The sequence below is a fragment of the Trachypithecus francoisi genome, unplaced genomic scaffold (genome assembly GCF_009764315.1).
Source record: "Trachypithecus francoisi isolate TF-2019V2 unplaced genomic scaffold, Tfra_2.0 Lachesis_group10, whole genome shotgun sequence".
NCBI classification, from domain to species: domain Eukaryota; kingdom Metazoa; phylum Chordata; class Mammalia; order Primates; family Cercopithecidae; genus Trachypithecus; species Trachypithecus francoisi.
The window spans coordinates 67,554,712-67,576,558 of NW_022681455.1; the positions used below are offsets into that span (position 1 = coordinate 67,554,712).

Below are 21,847 nucleotides of genomic sequence, written 5' to 3' on the forward strand. Positions count from 1 at the left end.
ATAGAATTGTAATATACTGTTAGCAATTTGAACAGCATTATTATAGTGAACACAGATACAGGAGTATGTAACTCTGTGAAACATTAACAAATACTTATTTTGAATGCTTGGCTGTTTTCTTCCTCCTAGCTTTTGAATAATTGATGTTGCCAAATGAGTTTCTTTTTTAATTGGGCACACAAAATTCATTTTTTATAAACATAAAAAATGCATGCCAAAATATATGCATATGCAAAGCAGTAATATATATATTCCCCGTATTTGAGGTTTAAATTTGTAAATTTAAAATTTTTTTTCTGTGTCAAACTTTTGCCTGAAAATAAGCTGTATTGCCATCAGGTGGCAGTCATACCTTAGTTATGGCCACACACTACAGTTAATACCCTTACTTGTAATAGCTACAGCATGATAATTATGCTGAGGGTGAATTTAGAAAACTTCATTTGGGTGCATATAGGAAAGGAAAGATTTCTGATAACAAGGAGTCTTAATTTTAGAAAGGAAAAGATAAGTGGTTTGGAGTACAAGATTTGGAGTTTCTCAAATCTTCGTTTGAATCACAGGTTTATCGCCTACTAGCTATGTTATATTGGCCAAATAACCTATTTGTGTCTTTGTTTCCTCACCTATTAAATGAAGATAATATCATCCTAGCATTTTTATTTGTTTTTTCTTCATCATTCAATTTGACGTTGAGTTTTTATATAGTTTAAGTCAAAGAATGAGAACAAAGTTTTCAGTATGGAGACTATGAGGTAGAGTACTATCAAGAAATGATCGTTATTGTGGGACTTGAAGGTAGAGAGAGAAGGAAAAGCAGCTAGCGCCAGTTTCTTAGGTCCAGCTGCAACTGCAGGAATCCAGATAACTTAAAGATGTGTTTTTTTCATGCTTTATAGCCCCAAATGAAATCATCTTAATAGCCAGACAGGCTGTTATTTTTTCTCATTTTTCCTTTAATGTTGGAGAGGAAAAAAAGAAGCATTTGGACCACATATGAAAGTAAAGATACAGAACGCATCCTTCTCATTGAGATCTTCTTTCCCCACTTCCCTCATTGACTTGTTTGTCTGAAGACCCAGGTTTATCTGCTTAAGGAAACAAGTTTAGTAAGTCAGAAATTCATCTGGCCAGATATTGATGATAAGTAAAATAGGTCTCTAATTTGTTGGACATTTAAAACCAAAGAATCCTAGATCTTACTTTGTTTAGAAAATAATTGTAGATGTAATATAATTTCTCCTCTCTGTACTGTCCAAATAAGACATCTTTTCCAGCTCCTAACTGTTGCCTAATTTTGCTCCAGTAGCTGACAAAGCTTTTCCTTTCATAATTGAAAATGAAAGGGTTAAAATACAAATACAATGGAAGAAATGTTCAGCTAGATTCAACATGTATTTACCAAGTACTTGGTTCTGTAATATGCCAAGCTGCATGTTTTGGGGGGATGCAAAGGTCATCAAAACATAGCCTTTTTTTTTTTTTTTTTTTTTTTTTGAGATGGAGTTTCACTCTTGTCGCCCAGCCTAGAGTGCAGTGGCGCCATCTCGGCTCACTGCAACCCCTGCGTCCTGGGTTCAAGTGATTCTCCTGCCTCAGCCTCCCGAGTAGCTGGGATTACAGGCTCTTGCCACCATGCCCCACTAAGTTTTGTGTCTTTAGGAGAGATGGGGTTTTACCGTGTTAGCCGGGCTGGTCTCGAACTCTTGACCTCAGGTAATCCATCCACCTCAGCCTCCCAAACTGCTGGGATTACAAGTGTGAGCCACCACGCCTGGCCCACAGCTTCTATTCTAAAGAACATTATGCTTCAGGAGGGGACACAATTCACATATATAATTATTTTTAAGAAACAAGGTGGTAAAGGCTATGGTGGTAATCATAATAGCTTGTATTTATATATGCTTTCCAGATTTATTTTATTTCATGCAGTACAAAAATACATTGCTTTGGCAACACTGAAGAGGGAGAAGGGAAGCTTAATTCTGACAGGTGATTATGGAGGGCCTAATGGAGGCTGTTTCTCTCCTTCCTATAAGATGCCGGATTGACTTTTTAAATATCTCACGTTGTTAATACTCTCTTTTGGAATTTCTTAGGTACGCAGATTTTCTGAGGCATTCTTTTGTTTTGAGCATCCAAGAGAAGCTGCCATTGCATACCAGGAACTTCAGTGAGTAGTATAAATCCAAAATTAAAATGATTTTATTTCCTTTTACATAAGATACCTGTCTCAGAATTTATCAGTGACAGAATATACAGTATTAATATAAGAAATTAGGAGAATTTGAATTTCAGAAATCCCATCTTTAATCAAGTAGGTTTCTTCTTATGAGTTACTTCACAAAAGTCCCATACTTTACATATAAAGAAGCATAATGCACTGTATTCCTCCTTCCCTTTTTATCAGATCTACCATAATCTTGGTAGTCTCTTACAGCTTTGGCTCTAGCCTTCCATTTGGCCATATTCTGTCTGTATTTTCACAGGTCAGAATTTCTTATGTTCATCCTTTTTTATTATAGATTTTCATAGATATTGTTTTCTGTAATTGTAAATGATTTACAATTAAAATATCCAGAACAAATGCCTTCTGTCTCTCCTACTGAGTAGATTTAGTCCTAGTTTCCTTTAAAGAATATTTAAAGGAATATTTAGAATATTTAATTAATATTAAAGAATGTTTAGAGGACATTATGCTGAGCGAAAAAAGCTAGACATTAGAAATTGAATGCCGTATGATACTACTTATATGAAGTTATAGAATAGGCAGAACTAAGATGAAAAAAAGACAGGACAGTGGTTTTCTTGGCATTGACTTGGGCTGGATTGGGAAGACATGAGAGAGCCATCTGAGTAGATGGAAATGTTCTGTATCATATATCCATTTGTCAAAATCATACAGCTAAGATTTATATTTTAATGCATATAAATTATACCACCAAAAAATCCTATAAATAATAATAGAGTATCAAGGTAGGTAGTGAGTGCTGATAAAAAGGACACATGTTAATTGTTGAAGTTCAGAGATATGTATGTGGGGTATTTTATACTATTCTTTGATTTGTTTGAAATTTTCCATAAGACAAGGTTATCTGTTTTAACTGTTTTGTATTAGAAAATTATACATCTTGTTTTAAATAGCTGTTAATTTTATTTGTCAATATATGTTAAGTAGAAACAGTAAAAATGAAACACGTCTTTTTCCCAGCACTAGCATCAAATAATTACTAGGCAGTTAAGTTTTTGGTATTTCTCTTATATGTGATTTGCAGCAGATTAAGAAGTTGAGACATTAAGCATGGAAATTCACTTTGAAATAACATAAGAAAGTATAGAAGAATATAATGGAAATTACATAAATAATTAGCAGTCTGTAATTTAATAAGTCAATAATTTATTGCCAACAAACCATCATTTTCATTTTACCAGTTTTTATCGCTGACCAAGCAGCTCTTTCATAAGAAGATTATGTCTTACAGATGGGGGATAGGAATGGAGGAGGGAAGGGGAAAGGGTAGAGTCTATAAAGGGGAGTTGGGTATAATTTCTTAAAATTACAATCTGACTTAAGAAATATTTTTCAGTGCTCAGAGTCATCTACAGATGTGCACCGCTATCAAAAATACTTCCTTCTGCAGTTCTCTTCCACCCTTACCTATTGAATGTAGTGAATTAGATGGAGATCTCAATTCATTACCTATAATCTTTGAAGATAGGTATTTAGATTCAGTTACGGAAGGTAAGTGTAATCTAACTAAAATATACAAGCTATGTGTATAGTTTTCAGTATATTCTTCCTAATACACATAAAACCATTCCCTAATGTGGAATAGTTTTTTTCCCTCTCTGGTTTTATTTATGTTTGAGGATATTAGAAAGTTATAGTTAGAAAAAGAATCATATGAGTTCTCACACTTTGTTTTAAACCTGAATCTTTTTTTCTTTGGATAAAAGACTTAGATGCACCCTGGATGGGAATTCAGAATCTTCAGAGATCAGAGTCCAGTAAAATGGATAAATATGAGACTGAAGAAAGCTCTGTAGCAGGACTTTCTAGCCCAGAGTTGAAAGTCAGACCTGCTGGTGCCTCCAGTATTTGGTATACAGAAGGTGAAAAGCAGCTAACAAAATCTCTAAAAGGAAAGAATGAAGAATCAAATAAATCGAAGGTTAAGGTTACTAAGCTTATGAAAACAATGAAATCTGAAAACACAAAAAAATTAATAAAACAGAACTCTAAGGATTCTGTGGTTTTGGTAGGCTACAAATGTTTGAAAAGTACAGCATCAAATGATCTCACTAAATGCTTTGAAGGCAATCCTTCACATAGTCAGAAGGAAGGTCTGGATCCCACAATATGTGGATATAATTTTGACCCAAAGACCTACATGAGACAGACAAGTCAAAAGGAAGCTAGCTGTTTGCCAACTAATACAGAGAGAACTGAACAAAAGTCTCCAGATATTGAAAATATGCAACCAGACCAGTTTGATCCTTTGAACTCTGGCAACCTAAATCTTTGTGCAAATTTGTCCATTTCAGGTAAACTTGATATCTCCCAGGACGATAGTGAAATTATACAAATGGAACACAATCTGGCATCCAGAAGGTCATCAGACGATTGCCATGATCATCAAACATCCCCATCTTTGGGAGTTAGAACAATTGAAATAAAGCCCGGTAATAAAGATCCTTTCAGTGGAGAGAAAATAACTGTCAAACTAGGACCTTGGACAGAGCTTCGACAAGAAGAAATACTTGTGGATAATTTATTACCCAACTTTGAGTCCTTAGAATCTAATGGTAAATTTAAATCTATAGAAATAGCATTTGAAAAGGAAGCTTTGCAAGAAGCAAAGTGTCTTTCTATTGGAGAATCATTAACTAAATTAAGAAGTAATCTACCTGCCCCTTCTACAAAAGAATATCATGTTGTAGTAAGTGGAGATACAATTAAGTTACCAGATATTAATGCCACATATGCCTCATCTAGATTTTCAGATTCGGGTGTTGAAAGTGAACCAAGTTCTTTTGCGACACATCCAAACACTGATTTAGTCTTTGAAACTGTGCAAGGGCAAGGTCCTTACAATAGTGAAAGATTATTTCCTCAGCTTTTGATGAAACCTGATTATAATGTAAAATTTTCCTTAGGAAATCATTGTACTGAGAGTACAAGTGCTATAAGTGAAATACAGTCATCTTTGACATCCATAAACTCTCTACCTTCTGATGATGAACTGTCACCTGATGAAAATTCTAAGAAATCTGTTGTACCTGAATGCCATCTAAATGATAGCAAAACTGTATTAAATCTAGGAACGACTGATTTGCCAAAATGTGATGATACTAAAAAGTCAAGTATCATTTTGCAACAACAGAGTGTTGTGTTTTCAGGGAACTTGGACAATGAAACTGTAGCAATACATTCCTTAAATTCAAGCATTAAAGACCCTTTACAATTTGTTTTTTCAGATGAAGATACTTCCAGTGATGTGAAAAGTAGTTGCAGCTCCAAACCTAACTTGGATACTATGTGTAAAGGCTTCCAGAGTCCTGATAAATCTAATAACTCTACAGGGACAGCAATTACATTAAATTCAAAACTGATTTGTTTAGGCACTCCTTGTGTCATTTCAGGTTCCATTTCTACTAATACAGATGTTAGTGAAGATAGAACTGTGAAAAAAAATAGTGATGTATTAAATTTCAAACAAATGTATTCAGAAATCCCTACAGTTGAAAGTGAAACTCATCTGGGTACAAGTGATCCTTTTTCAGCCAGTACTGATATAGTAAAGCAAGGGCTTGTGGAAAATTATTTTGGTTCTCAAAGCAGTACGGATATTTCTGACACATGTGCTGTCAGCTACAGCAGTGCACTTAGCCCTCAGAAGGAAACTTCTGAAAAAGAAATTAGTAATCTTCAGCAGGAACAGGGTAAAGAGGATGAGGAGGAAGAGCAGGATCAACAAATGGTTCAAAATGGGTACTATGAAGAAACAGATTATTCAGCTTTGGATGGAAGAATAAATGCTCACTATACAAGCAGAGATGAACTAACGGAAGAAAGACTTATAAAATCTGAAAAAATAAACAGTGACTATCTGAGAGATGGTATAAATATGCCTACTGTCTGTACTTCTAGTTGTTTGTCCTTCCCATCTGCACCACGAGAGTCTCCTTGTAATGTTAAATATTCTTCCAAAAGTAAATTTGATGCCATTACAAAGCAGCCAAGCAGTACTTCTTACAACTTCACTTCTTCAATTTCCTGGTATGAAAGTTCACCAAAACCTCAAATACAAGCGTAAGTAATGAAACACAATAGTATCTGCTGCTAAATATATATATATGGTGTGTGTGTGTATATATATATATGTGTATATATATGTATATATGTATAATCACAGACAGTGCTAAAGCATTGAGTGTCTATTTTGTTGTCTGGTTTCTGTAATACAAAAAGTGCCTATTTGGTGACTCTCCGAAAAGGAGAAATGAACATAATATACCTTTGGCCGGAAAGACCTATAGTTCCTGAATGATTGTGCTGTTCTGCTGTTCTATAGGCTAGACATCCCTGATACAGATTTTCCAGTGGTAGTTTTGTGTTAGAAGTATGGAATAATTGAGGTTAAAACCCTTTTTTCATCAGTCCCTCATTTCTTCTCCATTAACTTCCAGACAAAAGCCAAGTTTTATGAGTTTATCTAGGAAATAAGGACAATATTAGTTAAATGAGTAACAGGGTAATGGAAACTTCTTAAACTTACCAGATGCTGATTGCCTTCAGCTAAGTCAGTGGTTTCCAAAATTGAGATTTCATGTACCAGTAAAATATCCAGAAAAATCTGGGGATGATACAAGTTTACCAGTGTGTACTGGTTCTTAAAATATTCTACTGCCTCAGCCAGATTGAGTCATAATATTTGGGGTAAGAGGTCTGAGCATGTATATATAGAAAGAGATTTTTAAAGTTCTCAGATTATTCTGATTTATACACAAAAATTAAGATACATAGAGTCTAAAGCTAGTGAAACCACTGAGGTTAACAATGACCAATTAAAAAATTGTAATATGCAGGGAGAATAAAGTTTGTATCACCATCTGGTTACTTCAGACTGTCTGAGTCATCAGAAAGCAATGATCTCTCATATAGACTCTATATGTTTTCACCCAGCTTATCCTACTCAGTTTAATGTTTATCAGGTTCCTCTTCCAGCTTCACTTTATCAGTCCAAATGATGTATGTTCAATAGTTAATAATTTTTGATGTTTGCAATCCCCAAATTGATTAGATTGTCCATCATTGCAAACAAGTATATACCACTAATTGTATGTAGTCATATTACCCTCTTCATTCTGCTCCTTCTTATTGGTATTTTTAGAAAAATACAAATAACCTAATCTGCTAAATACTGTAACTACCATTCTCACTGTTATATTTTGTAAATCACTCCTTCCCTTCCACGTATGCAAGATTAAAAAGGAGCAAAGGGGATAAGATTTGATTACAGGATAAACATCAGATTATCACCTCTCCAGTCCCTCTCCCAGCTTTTCTGTGCATACAGTATTAAATTTTGCAGAAAGCGTAACTCCACTCGGAATGTTTTCTTAGTTGATTTCAAGTTTAAAAGAATATTTACAAGTGATTTCAGGTTGAAAGTGTTCATTGTATTTGATAGAATATATACTACAAATGGTAAAGAAAATTACTCTCTGGTTTCTAAATCACTTAGGTGATGCCACATATTTTCATGGTTTTAAAACCAAATATTGTTGGGTTTCCACTTCTACAATTCTCTAAATTCAGGAGACTCTTTTTGGTTCTAACAACTGAATATGACCCTTGGTAAAGGGTATCTTTTGTATTTTACTTCAGCTTCCTTCAGGCAAAAGAAGAACTGAAGCAACTAAAACTTCCTGGGTTCATGTACAGTGAAGTTCCTCTGCTGGCATCCTCAGTACCTTATTTTAGCATAGAAGAAGAGGATGGTTCTGAAGATGGAGTGCATCTGATTGTCTGTGTGCATGGTTTAGATGGTATGTGACATCTATTGATGTAACCTAGAGCAACTCAATATATTTTTTTCCTAGTCTCATTTAGTTTCATCTAATCTTTGAACCAAAAAAAGATTTTTAATTGCTTAAATTAATTGAATCTTAAATGCATTCTGAAACAGAAATATGCTTAATTTTACTTATCTTAAGTGTAGTATTAGACTCCTTCGTAAGTAAACTTTCCATGGAACTGACACTTATGTGCCAACATTTTGTTTAATTTTGGATTTTTTTTTTCATTATACTTTAAGTTCTGGGATAAACATGCAGGTTTATTACATAGGTATACACATGCCATGGTGGTTTGCTGTCATCTACATTAGGTACTTCTCCTAATGCTATCCCTCCCCTAGTCCCCCACCCAGCAACAGGCCCCGGTGTATGATGTTCCCCTCCCTGTGTCTATTTGTTCTCATTGTTCAACTCCTACTAAGAAGTGAGAACATGTGGTGTTTGGTTTTCTGTTCCTGTGTTAGTTTGCTGAGAATGATGGTTTCCAACTTCATCCATGTCCCTGCAAAGGACATGAACTCAGTGGATTTTTTTTTTTTATCTTCTCTCTTATTGTTGGTTTTGCCAGCTGTCACCTCATGGCAGTTATTTTGTCTCCCTTTGATAGTCTTTCTGGTTCCCTTTTACTTGGCTGCTTTAAACTTTATGTGCTAGAAAAATCAGTATTTCTAGAAGTTAAAATTTCATTAATTAAGATATAAATTCGAAATACAGGTACCTGGCTTTAGTGCTGGGGTTTAATGACAGCCGTTTGGTTGCTCAACAGTTTTTTTCTAGATGTAGGAACTGTTAGAAGATGCCAAATTTCTCTAGACCAATGCAATATTACTGTATTACAATGAGATTCTATAGCAACAAACTGGATTTTTACAGATTATGAAAATATTAAACAAATGTCCCTGGTACTAAATTAGCATAAAACTGTAGATTTTTCTTTAAAAATAAATAAATAAATAAAAAACAGACTCTCAAGAAATAAAGCATTCTCAATGCTAACTTTTCTTCCCTTTCCGCAAATAATAAAGTTTTCAAAGAATTATCCTCCAAGAAAGACTTCTGGACCCAGTAGAATCTCTGGCAAATTTTTTAAAACATTTTAAGAAGCAAATTATCCCTGTGTTACATAAATTGTTCTAGAGCAATAGAGAAAAAGGTAGAAAGCAGCCCGTTTTATTCCTTAAAGTTAACCTAACCTTGTTACCAGATCCGATAAAGATATCACACCAACACCTGCCCTCAAAAAACAGTAGACCAATATAACATAAATATGCTTTTAATGAACTCAAATATATTTAACAAAACTCTAGCACTTGGAATTAATATACTAGAGTAAGTTACTGTAACAAATAAGGTTTATTTCCCAGAATGGAAAGATAAGTAAGTATAAAGAATTTTAGTAATAAAATACCCTACATCAGCAAATCAAGTAAGAAACTTTATACAATTTAATAACCATTCCCAATTATTAAAAGTAAGCACAAAACTTTGATCTCAGTCGGATTAGTCTGTTTCCTTAATGTGATTAAGCATATATATTTCAAGCCTATGGAAAACTTATAGTTTGTGGTGAATATTAGAGGTACTCCTTTTAAAATGAAGAATAAAACAATTACCTCTGTCAATGCATTAAATCATAAAATTCTAAAAGGTAAATATCAGGTAAAATAAAAATTCAGCAGTTGATAGTGATGTGTTTATACTGCTAGTAAACCAAAGGAATCCACTACATTATTTTTGAAGATAATTATTTTTGTATTTATATATGAGAGGAATTCAGAAAGAATGTGGAAAAATAAATTTGCCAGGCATGGTGCTGGACGCCTGTAATCCCAGCTACTCGGGAGGCTGAAGCAGGAGAATCACTTGAACCCAGGAGGCAGAGGTTGTAATGAGCCAAGACTGAGCCGCTGCACTCCAGCCTAGGCAACAGAGTGAGACTCCGTCTCAAACAAACAAACAAAAATTGTGGGAAAATGGAGTTAAAAGATAAAAATAGAAATATAAACTTCATTTCTCAATATAAACTCTGTCTACTTCAAGACACCTTTGTAAGCAGTTATGCCAGCCATTCTAGTACATTTCCAAGAACTGAGGGTCCTGGGAATTTAGTCATGTCAGTGCCTTATTTTTTACTTAAAAACCAAAGAAAAATGGATCCCCTTTACAGAGTTTTTAAGATAAAAAAACAAAGTTAGTCACAGGAACCAAATCAGGACTGTAAATCAAAACTCTCACAAAATTGCCCTCTTCATGAGAGTAATGAGTAGGGATATTGTCATGATGGAGAAGGACTCTCTGGTGAAACTTTTCCAGGCATTTTTCTGCTAAAACTGGCTGATTTTCTCAAAACACACTCATGATGAGCAGAAATTATCATTCTTTGGTCCTCTGGAAAGTCAAGAAGCAAAATGCCTTGTACATTCCAAACCACTGTTGCCTTGACCTTTGCTATATTAACTGGTCCACTTTTGCTTTGACTGGACCACTTCTACCTCTTGATAGCCATTGGTTTGATTGTGCTTTGTCTTCAGGATCATACTGGTAAAGCTGTTTCATTTACTGTTACAATTCTTTGAAGAAATGCTTTAGGATCTTGATACCATTTGTTTAATATTTCCATTGAAAGCTCTTTTCTTGTCTGCAGCTAATTTGAGCACAATGGTTTTGACACCCATTGAGTGGAAAGTTCAACTTTAATTTTTCAGTCAGAATTCTGTAGGCTGAACCAATTGAGATGTCTGAGGTGTCAGCTGTTGTTTGTACTGTTAATTGTCAGTCCTCTTTAATTAGGGCATGAATAAAATGAAGTTGTTCCTCACAAATTGATGTGGGTGGTCTACTGCTGTATGCTTTATCTTCAACATTGTTTTTTCCCTTTTTGAAACAAGTTATCCATTTGTAAACTACTGATTTCTTTGGGTCATTTCCCAATAAAGTTTTTGTAAAGCCTCAATTATTTCACCATTTTTCCACTGAAGCTTCACCATAAGTTTGATGTTTGTTCTTGCTTCCATTTTAGCAGAATTCATGTTGTTTGATAAGGTTTCTTTTCAAACTGATTTCTTTTCTTTTTTTTCTTTTCTTTTTTTTTTTTTTTTTGAGACGGAGTCTCACTCGTCAGCAGTGGCATGATCTCGGCTCACTGCAAGCTCCACCTCCCGGGTTCACGCCATTCTCCTGCCTCAGGCTCCCAAGTAGCTGGGACTACAGGCGTCTGCCACAACGCCCAGCTAATTTTTTGTATTTTTTGTAGAGACGGGGTTTCACCCTGTTAGCCAGGTGGGTCTCGATCTCCTGACCTTGTGATCCGCCCGCCTTGGCCTTCTAAAGTGCTGGGATTACAGGCGTGAGCCACTGCACCCAGCCTCAAACTGATTTCGTGCCTCAAACTAGATTCTATTCAGGCACGTTATAACAGATTAGTATGTGTTTATTTTGGTGTGAAACATTTTTGAAACCCATACGTAGATTTTTTTATGATGCGCTTTCCATGAACCTTTTGAAGAACGCTTGTGTTCTGTATCTGTATTGTAAGTATATGTGTGAATGCCGTTTGAGTTAATAATTATTAAAATAAACTTTCTTAGATGTTTAAATGGATTTTTATTTTTCTCAGTCTGTGCCAGTATCACCAAAGGAAAGTCAACAGAGTAAATCTAAAATGGATGCAGAGTTTGCTATATGATTACCTAGAATGGTGATGGTAAGGCACCATTTATAGCTACTGTAGCCAGCAGTCACCAAAGTGATGTGCTAACAGTTTGATAAATACACTGTTAGGTAGAAAAGTGAAAGCCACCAAAACTACCTAAAAAACAAACTGTTGGCCAGGCATGGTGGCTCACACCTATAATCCCAGCACTTTGGGAGGCCAAGGCGGGCAGATCACAAGGTCAGGAGATCAAAACCATCCTAGCTAACACGGTGAAACCCCATCTCTACTAAAAATACAAAAAACTAGCTGGGCGTGGTGGCATGCACCTGTAGTCCCAGCTACTCGGGAGGTTGAAGCGCTTGAACCTGGGAGGCAAAAGGTGCAATGAGTCGAGATCGTGCCACTGCACTCCAGCCTGGGCAACAGAGCAAGATTCTTTGTCTCAAAAAAGAAAAAAAAACTGTTGAATTGACATTGCCTGGCTAATAGAAATCAACTTTGACATAAAAATTGAGAACTCTATTTCATAGTACATTGTCTATTCACAAATGGCATAGGCCATAAGCTTGTCTCTAAAAACTGTAAAAATATATGATGGTGGACTTTGTACCTTTTACTTTATCTCATCCTTTAAATATCATTTTTCATTTTTTAGGAAACAGTGCAGATCTTCGGTTAGTAAAAACTTACATTGAACTTGGACTGCCTGGGGGAAGAATTGATTTTCTTATGTCTGAGAGAAATCAGGTACAATATGACAGTGCTTTCAGTGAAAACAAACATTTTTGTACCAGTTTCTACCTAAATTTTGACTTACTACAAAATGCCTGTAATAGTAGAAATAGTTTTTCTGATTTCTATGAAATTTGATGTAAATATATATCCAGAGGAAATATATATGATTTACATTTTGACTTATGATCTCTTCACATGTGAAACAGTTCTAGAATTTCACATTTCTATAGAAATATTTCATTAATTAAACCATTGTAAACATCTTATGTTTCATACTGGTAGTGAGCTAAACAACTAAATAATGCAAGTATTTTAAGAACACTGAACCTTTTTTTCCCCTAGAAATTTAGTCTCTTTGCTCATTTTAATATAACAAATATTACACTCACTAACTTCTCTAAAAAACGTTGGACTTAACCATATTTTCAGTACCTAAATTAAAAATAATGTTTATATTGTTAGTTTTTCTTGTGATTATACATATTCCCAAATATAATATATGTGCTTTGCTTTCTTTTTAGAATGATACTTTTGCTGATTTTGATAGCATGACTGATCGTCTTTTGGATGAGATAATACAATATATTCAGATATATAGTCTAACAGTCTCCAAAATAAGGTATCTTCTTTAATATTATTCAATTTATTTTTATATTTCTATGAATTATAGAAAAGTTAAACAGAATTTGTGGTAGGGTTGCCCTATTCTGAAATGTAGGAGACTACAACTCAAATTAATTTACAGTGAAAAAAGTAAAGATTTTAGGGAAAGATTTATATGAAATGTCCAAAAAAGCATTATCTGTAGAGAAGAAAGTAGGTTAGAGCTGGGGAAGATGAGGGATGGTGGGGATAACTAAAGGATACAGGATTTCTTTTTGAGGTGGAAAAAAGGTTCTAAAATTGATTATAGTGAGTTACAACTCTGTGAATATGTAAAGGCTCTGTGACTTACATATATGTATATGAAGCAACAAAAACACTTTCAAAGTTTGTATACTTTTTTTTTTGAGGCAGGGTCTTGCTCAGTCACCCAGGCTAGAGATCAGTGGCGCCATCTAGGCTCACTGTAGTCTCAACCCCCTGGGCTCAGGCGGTCCTCCCACCTCAGCCCCCCAAGTAGCTGGGACTATAGGCATGCGCCACCATGTCCAGCTAATTTTTGTAGAGATGGGGGTTTCGCTATGGTACCCAGGCTGGTCTCGAACTCCTGCACTCAAGTGATCCTCCCACCTTGGCTTCCCAAAGTGCTGGGATTACAGACGTGTGCCACCTTGCCCAGCCAGATTTTATGACTACTGTATACGTTTGTGAGTCAGTTTTCCACAAGCAAGACATGATGATTACGCCAATATGAGTTTCATTATTTAATTAGATCTTGTTAAAAGATGTAGGAGAGAAGAGTCTTTGTTTCAAAAAGGGTAGAATAAACTGACTGCATTCATATCCCATCTAGGTTAGAGGAAGAAGCTGGTTCTGCGTACTGTAAGCTTTTGGACAGTTTGTTTCCAACTTGAAGTATAGGGAATAAGAAGAGAGATAAGCAGTTTTTACCTAAAGTCATTTTTTAAAAAACAGAATTCTGTTAAAATATGAGAGAAGGTTCAGGTTTGTTGGTTGAAGAGATTATTTTCTTCTAATTATTCATTTGTGGATCTTAAAATCTTGTTTAGCTTTTATTCGTTTATTATTTTATGATGAGAAAAATAATATTTCAACTTATTTATTCCTTCTCAAAAATATTGTCTTTCAGGTTAGATTGTCAGTTATAATCAATCATTTCCAAAAGTGTAATCTGGTTGATTGTAAACTGTTAGCTACCATCAGAATTCCCACCCCCACTACTTTAGGAAGTTCAGTTTGGGAGGGAAGTTTGTCCTGAGCTTCTCACAAGATACATCTGCAAGCTGGTGTTTAGACAGCTCTCAAGCTGTCTTCTTTCATTGCTAATTGTCCCCAGAGAAGCTTATACCATGTATTGTAAAATAACAGTAAGTAAACAGGCTCTTTTGATTTAAACCAGGGGTCCCCAAACCCTGGGCCACAGACTGGTACCTGTCCGTGGCCTCTTAGGAACCAGACCTCACAACAGGAGGTGAATGGCATTGGGGTGGGTGAGCAAGCATTACCCCCTGAGCTCCACCTCCTGTCAGATCAGTGGTGAGCATTAGATTTGTGAACCCTATTTTAAACTGCACATGCAAGGGATCTAGGCTGTGTGTTCCTTATGAGAATCTAATGCCTGAGGTGGAATAGTTTCATCCCAAAAGCATCCCCACAACTCCGTTTGTGGAAAGATTGTCTCATGAAACTGGTCCCTGGTGCCAAAAATGTTGGGAACCACTGATTTAAACCATTTCATAATAAAAGTGAAGTGCTAGCTACATAAATACTATTCTTTTTGCATAAGTGAAGATTTATAGTAGGAAAATGCACGTATTTTAACCTATGCCTTGAAAATATTGTTAGTCAAAACCTGTCCATCTTTGAAGTATAGACCAGAGAATAAGAGAAACAGATATATACTTTCTCCAAGTTGTCCTTTATAAATACAATTTCATCATTTTGTTTGAAATGATGAGTTAATAAGTAAATAATTTGTGTATGTACCTAAGAAGGCAAATAAGTAATCTAGTCATTATATTATTATCTTTAGTATGTATTTATATCTAAGCAGTTACAAACTTTGAGTAAAAGTTTTCAGATTAATATCTTGTTTCTATAAACATTTAAATTATATAATAATGAGGATCTTCTATACATTCTCACATTTTTTTCCTTCAAAATGTGGTATATCATTTCAAAGTAGCACTATACTTTTACAACATTAGAAATTTTCGGCCGGGCGCGGTGGCTCAAGCCTGTAATCCCAGCACTTTGGGAGGCCGAGACGGGCGGATCACGAGGTCAGGAGATCGAGACCATCCTGGCTAACGCGGTGAAACCCCGTCTCTACTAAAAAAATACAAAAAAAAACTAGCCGGGTGAGGTGGCGAGCGCCTGTAGTCCCAGCTACTTGGGAGGCTGAGGCAGGAGAATGGCATAAACCCGGGAGGCGGAGCTTGCAGTGAGCTGAGATCCGGCCACTGTACTCCAGCCTGGGCGACAGAGTGAGACTCCGTCTCAAAAAAAAAAAAAAAAAAAAAAGAAAAAGAAATTTTCAAGTTGTTAGTATTCACATCCATTTTATAGTGGATCAGCTTTGATTTTTGTTTCTAAAACTAATGCTGTGAGAAAAATAACTTTTTTTTTCCCTCTTAAAGCTTTATTGGACATTCATTGGGCAATTTAATAATTCGTTCAGTGCTTACAAGGCCAAGGTTTAAATATTACCTCAACAAACTTCATACGTTTCTGTCTCTTTCTGGACCTCACCTTGGTACACTCTACAACAGCAGTGCTCTTGTTAATACAGGTAAAAAGTTTTATTCTGTATTAAAAATATGGAATAGAGAAAAAAATGTGAACTTAGTATTTTCTAGTGTTTATTTTAGAACCAATTTGTCACACACTGGGAATTTCGTGAAACAAAAAAATGTAGCAAATTTTCTGTTTTGTTATGCACATGAAATAAGTTGATAAAAGTCATTTTGGAAAATGGCTTGTCTTATATTGAGATGGCATTTGTCAAAACTCACAAGAGCATTGTTTTCTTTTTTTCCATTAAATTCTAAATATTTTTAGTAAAGTTTTATCTTATAAACTATTTTGTCATTCCATTACTTGAACAGATAACAAACACCTACATTTAATACATTATAAAGTTATAACATTTTATATAGAATATTAATCCTAACTTTGGTTCAAAAACAGTAAAGAGATATTATGAGAAGTTAATGTGAAAGTTAAGACCCGAATTTTGATTAGTATTTATATTCTCATCAACAAATATTTGGAACTTGATTTGCCTTTTTTTTTTTTTTTTGAGACAGTCTTACTCTGTCGCCTGGCTGGAGTGCAGTGGCGCAATCTTGGCTCACTGTAACTTCTGACTCCCTGGTTCAAGCGATTCTCCTACCTCAGCCTCCTGAGTAGCTGGGATTACAGGCATACGCCACCATGCCCAGCTAATTTTTGTATTTTTAGTAGAGACGGGGATTCACCATGTTGGCCAGGATGGTCTCGATCTCATGACCTCATGATCCGCCCACCTCGGCCTCCCAAAGTGCTAGGATTACAGGCATGAGCCACTGCACCCGGCCTTGATTTGCCTTTTGTTTGGCTTGGTTTTTCCCTTAGATTTTTACCAAAATGATTTATAAGTTAGTCAATGATTCCCATTGTGAAAATAAATTGTATTTAACTCTGTATCTTTTCATTGATCCCTGAAAATCTTATTTCTGTTTCCTTTACCACTTCCTTTTAATAACAAACCATACCATTTTTTCTGTATCCCATTTCAAGTTGGTGATTTAAAAATACAGCCAGTTCTAGACTTTTACAGTTTGAAAAAGAGGAAATGAGAAAAATGACGTCCTTAAATAATGTGTAATAGAACCCAACATGAATAGAATGTAGTACTTTGAATTTCATTCTTCACTAAACTTTTTCCCAGATATGTTTCCAGCTATCAGATTTAACCAATTAAAGGATTGTTTTCCCACTCTTCTCTTCCTGTTTCCCTGTCTAATATTAGAAGTAATGAAAATGGAAAGGAATATTTCATAGTCTTGAACACTAACTTGAGTGATTAAGATTTTGCTTAATTTCCTTAAGACCAAGATGCATTTAAATATGGGTTACTGATAATATTTAAAAAATTAGTATAAAACAAATGATATTCAGCTGTCTTTTGAAAACATTAAACAATTTTTCATTCCAAGACGTGGTCCCTTTGCAATTAGTCTATTATGTCATAACTCAACTATAATTATAGACTGATCATTCTGCATAGGCATTTGACCTACTACTATATTTGAAGTTTTTCTTCATCTGCTGCTTTATCATTTGAACGAATATATCTAAAGGTATGATTTTTCCAATTTGTTCTTCATATGCTATTACCTGTTTTATTACTGAATGAAATAGAAATAGCAAGCCGTTCATCAGCCACCATTAATTCATAGTTAACCTAAGCATGCATCTTTATAAATGTTATCAGAACATGGAAATATTTTCCAAATGTATTTTTGATTAGCCAGCAAAAATGCTAATTTAGGCAGTCATCTTTTGAAGTGAAATATATATTAAAATGAATAATCTTGGCATATGTTTCTATATGTTTCATTTCATACTTCTATGTCATATATGACTCTCTAGGTCTCTGGTTTATGCAGAAATGGAAAAAATCAGGTTCGCTCTTGCAGCTGACATGTCGAGATCACTCAGACCCTCGCCAAACTTTTTTATATAAGCTTAGTAACAAAGCAGGTAAGTATATAACAGTTTGGAAAATATACATGTGAAAACTTTTTTAAAAATCAACATTTAGCAAATAAATTATCAACATGTCCTTCTAGTGATTAAAAAAAGAAGTGTCATTCTACTATAATTTCCAAATAATGAAATAGCAGACTCACAACTGAAACTAAGCAGTTGAGAGATTTGTTTAGTCTTTTTCACATGACTGTATTTCTCTTTTGTGAGCTACACAGCTGCTTTGAAATTGCCCAAAGAATTTCAACATTTGTAATTCAGTGCCAGTTTTGTTAGTCTCCGTTTTTAAACCATGTTTCTGCATGTCCTATCCCCGCTGTTCTAGCTGTCTCCCACCCCAATCCTCACCCCTTTTTATAAACTGCCACGTTTTTCTACCTTCATATTTTATTGTATTGTATTAGATTAGATTAGATGGCTAGCAAGCATTTCTGAAAGTGTCAGAAACTAAACTGTTAATGATTATCCTTTCTACAATTCTCACTACTGGATGAATCTTATTACTTATTTCATATTAACTAATTATTAATTATATTCCCCATTTTGCATATATATTACAGGCTTTACAACCTAAAGTTCTCAACTGCTCCTTTGCCATTTTTACTCTCTATAAATAACCTTACTTCTGACCTTATGCTCTCCCTCAATTCATCCTCGTACATCTTCCCAGCATATTTTTTCCAGTGTCCTTTGAAATCCTTATTTGAGGGAAATTTCAGACTGCCTTTATTTTCTTCAAAGAATGTTATCGCCGCTTACTTCTGAAAGTGGAGATGTAACTGAAACAGATTTTTTTTCCCCTCCTCGCCCCCATGTCTTCACTCCCCCGGTTATAGAGTGGAGTTTGGCAAACTTTTTTTTAAAAAGGGCCAGATAGTAAATATTTTGGCTTTGTAGACCATACAATCTCTTTGCAACTACTTAACAATATCATTGTAGTATGAAAACAGCCACAGAAAATACAGAAACAAATGAGCATGACTGTGTTTCAAACAAACTTTATTAATTCAAAAACAGCAGTAGCCAAATCTCACAGGCCATGTCTTGCTAATACCTGCTGTAGAAGCTCAGTTCCTCGTTTACTAAGTATCACCTAAAGTAAGGAAAATAGTCCTCTTGCTTTCTATTTCTAATTGCAATCATTACTCCTCCACTGTCATATAAAACCACTTTATTTGAGGCTTGTATCATCCAAGCTGTGATACCATCTATTCTTCTTTAATATAATGACCTCCTGGTTATCCCAGGAGAATAAAAGACATTGACAAATGTTTGTGACATGATTATGTTTGAGAAAAGATTCTCCTCTTGGATCTTAACATACTTAGATCTGGAATCATTTTTGGTAATTTGACGAGTCAGCCCTTTTGATAATTCGTTATGCATCAGCGTGCCTTTCTCAACTCCCGTGTCCCTTCATTCCACTCCATGTTGAACTCATACCCATGGCTACACTGTACTTATGAAATTTCAGCCAACATTCCATTCTATTACTGTGATGTCTTATCCTTCTTTTTCTCTCGCTCCCTTCTTCTCAGCTGCTTTTTAGACTCATTTGTGATTCCTACTACATTTTCTTAAGTCTCCCTGCCCTTCGTGCTTTTACTCCCTTCCTGACTCAAGCCTCAGACTCTATGGATTACTTTTGTCATTCATGTATTACTCTTTGTTTTTCTATCCTAGTCATCTTGCAAATCTACATTACTGTTTTTATACCTAGCCTTTGAGCTGTTCCAAAAAAGATCACACAGACACACAGAATCAGCAGCACTGTAGGTTCATGGGGTCCCTATCTAGTTATCTCTAGTTAGCTTCCTATCCCCTTAGATACTCTCCCAAATTTTCACCTTTCCTCAAACTTCAGATTTTCACTGCTCCCTTCATTTCTCACAATTAGTTTTGCTTTTCCTTTCTACTTTATCTTTGAAATTCAAGACATTTCTTTCTACCTACCAATATTAACTAACCTATGTTTTCCTTTTAGTTCAGTGAAAGATTTATAATCTGTTCAAGAATAATTACCCTCTCCATTTTGGAACTCATTCCTTCTCATCAGTATCTTTAAACTCTTCCCCTTTTCAGTAATTAATCCTTCAATAGATAAAGTTATTCCCGTTTCTTCCATCTTAATAATAATAAATATTTCTCTTGATCACTTATTCTGTACTTGTCCCCCTATTTCCCCTTTTATGAGGGGGTTGGGGGGTATGGTTGAACCTTTTGAAAGAGAACAGTCACTTTCATTACTTCCCCCTTTTTTTCACTTTTTTGGTTTTTGTATGCACCACTACACTGAAGCTTGCCAAATCCAGTGATCTCTTTTCTTTTATTTGAACATTAAGATATTTAAGACTACTGAAAACTCCTTCTTCAAATACTTTTCTTTCTCCATTTTTGTGGGATCCACTTCTCCTGGTTTTTTTGCATCTTGGCTTTTTTTCTGCTTCCTATATGGGCTTCTTTTCTTTCCTTGTCCCTTTATGAAAGCTGTTCTTGTGTTTTAGCCTCTGTCTTCTGCTCTGTACATTCTTCTTGGACACCATCATTCCATATCCATCTTTACCATTGGTAGCTCTCAAATATTAATATATATCTCTAGCTTGTCCTATATGCTGTGCTCTAGACTTATACACCTAGAGGCCTACTTAGCATCTTCACAGAGATGTCTCATGGGTGCTTCAAATCTAGCGTTTTCAGACAGTGCATCTGTTCCCTCTGATTAGTTCTCTGGATTCCACATCTACTGGAATGGCATCACCATCTGCCTAGTGAGAAACTTAGAAACTGTTCTTGACTCTGCTTTCTTATTTATACCCCATATCTATCGAATTACCAAGTTTTAAAACATTTAATCTTCTTAGTGGCTGATGGATGCTTCTCTTCTTCTTCTTTGCCACTGCCTTAGTTCAGCCTTCATCACTTTTACTTAGATTATTGTTCAAACTAGTTACCCTTCCACATATATACCCCCTTCTCCCCATTCTCACTTCCTCGTTAGATGAAATGATCATCCGGTGAAGCCATAGATTATATTGGCCATCTAATATCAAACCATACTGGTCCCATTTGAAAATCTTTCATGATGCTTTGTGGTGTCCACAGTGAAGTTTAGATTCCATGGATAAGAGCATCAAGCCCTCTATAATCTGGTCTCTGATTCTGTTTTCTTTTTATCCTACACATACATACACAAACACACACACACACACACACACACACACACACACACACCCTTTGCTGTGGTCATGCTATTCATGGTTTTTGATTGCTTGCATTTTCTCATGCTTTTTGTATCACCCATTCCCCCTCATGTATTTACTCATCTTTTCAGAAATAATTCTGTTTATCTTGTAAAATTAAACTCTAATGCCACCTGCTATCAAAAGCTTTTCTTGATGCACTATCTGATTTAATGCTCCTGTATTCTCAGAATACTCTCTATATACCTTTGGGGTTTTTTGAGACAGGGTCTCACTCTATCACCCAGGTGGGAGTGCAGTGGCACAATCATAGCTCACTGCAGCCTTGAACTCTTGGATCAAGCAATTCTCCCACCTCAGCCTCCTAAGTAGCTGTCCCATATATACTTTTATATCCCCAATCTTATGTCTCCAGGACTGATTTCATTAATGAATTTCAATCCTCATTTGCCTGCTAGACATCTCAATTTACATATCATACTAAATACATCTAAAACAACATACTGTCTTCTTTGGCCACTTCTCCTGTTGTCTTTTTTTTAATGGTACTGTTCTCTCAATTACTTCTTTGAGACATCTTCGGGTCGTCTTTTTTTTATCTCACTTCTTTGCCTCCCATATCTCAAAATTGTTAATGTTATCTCTGAACTTCCATACCATTATAAATCAACCTTTTACCATACTCATTATACTTTATCTCGTGTCAGTTATTTTTATGTCTTAACTTCCTTTCCGTAAGTAGGATCTGTCATGACAACTCATTCCCATTTCCCACATACACATTCAGTATGTACCATAG

The 21,847-nt window shown here is 35.3% G+C and overlaps 1 protein-coding gene across 10 annotated transcripts in view; it reads left to right on the top strand.

Annotated features, from left to right (window-relative positions):
• Window positions 1-21,847, top strand: part of FAM135A (family with sequence similarity 135 member A) — a 144,442-nt gene that overhangs the window by 103,931 nt on the left and 18,664 nt on the right. For 5 of the 10 annotated variants that reach the window (XM_033217565.1, XM_033217567.1, XM_033217566.1 and 2 more), the window contains 8 exons: window positions 2,100-2,173; window positions 3,588-3,742; window positions 3,958-6,313; window positions 7,892-8,052; window positions 12,393-12,484; window positions 12,994-13,091; window positions 15,736-15,887; window positions 17,732-17,842. In XM_033217565.1, coding sequence (XP_033073456.1) covers window positions 2,100-2,173; window positions 3,588-3,742; window positions 3,958-6,313; window positions 7,892-8,052; window positions 12,393-12,484; window positions 12,994-13,091; window positions 15,736-15,887; window positions 17,732-17,842 — 3,199 coding nt within the window. The remainder of the gene's footprint in view (window positions 1-2,099; window positions 2,174-3,587; window positions 3,743-3,957; window positions 6,314-7,891; window positions 8,053-12,392; window positions 12,485-12,993; window positions 13,092-15,735; window positions 15,888-17,731; window positions 17,843-21,847) is intronic. The other 5 variants (XM_033217573.1, XM_033217574.1, XM_033217569.1 and 2 more) reach the window with 3 other exon arrangements.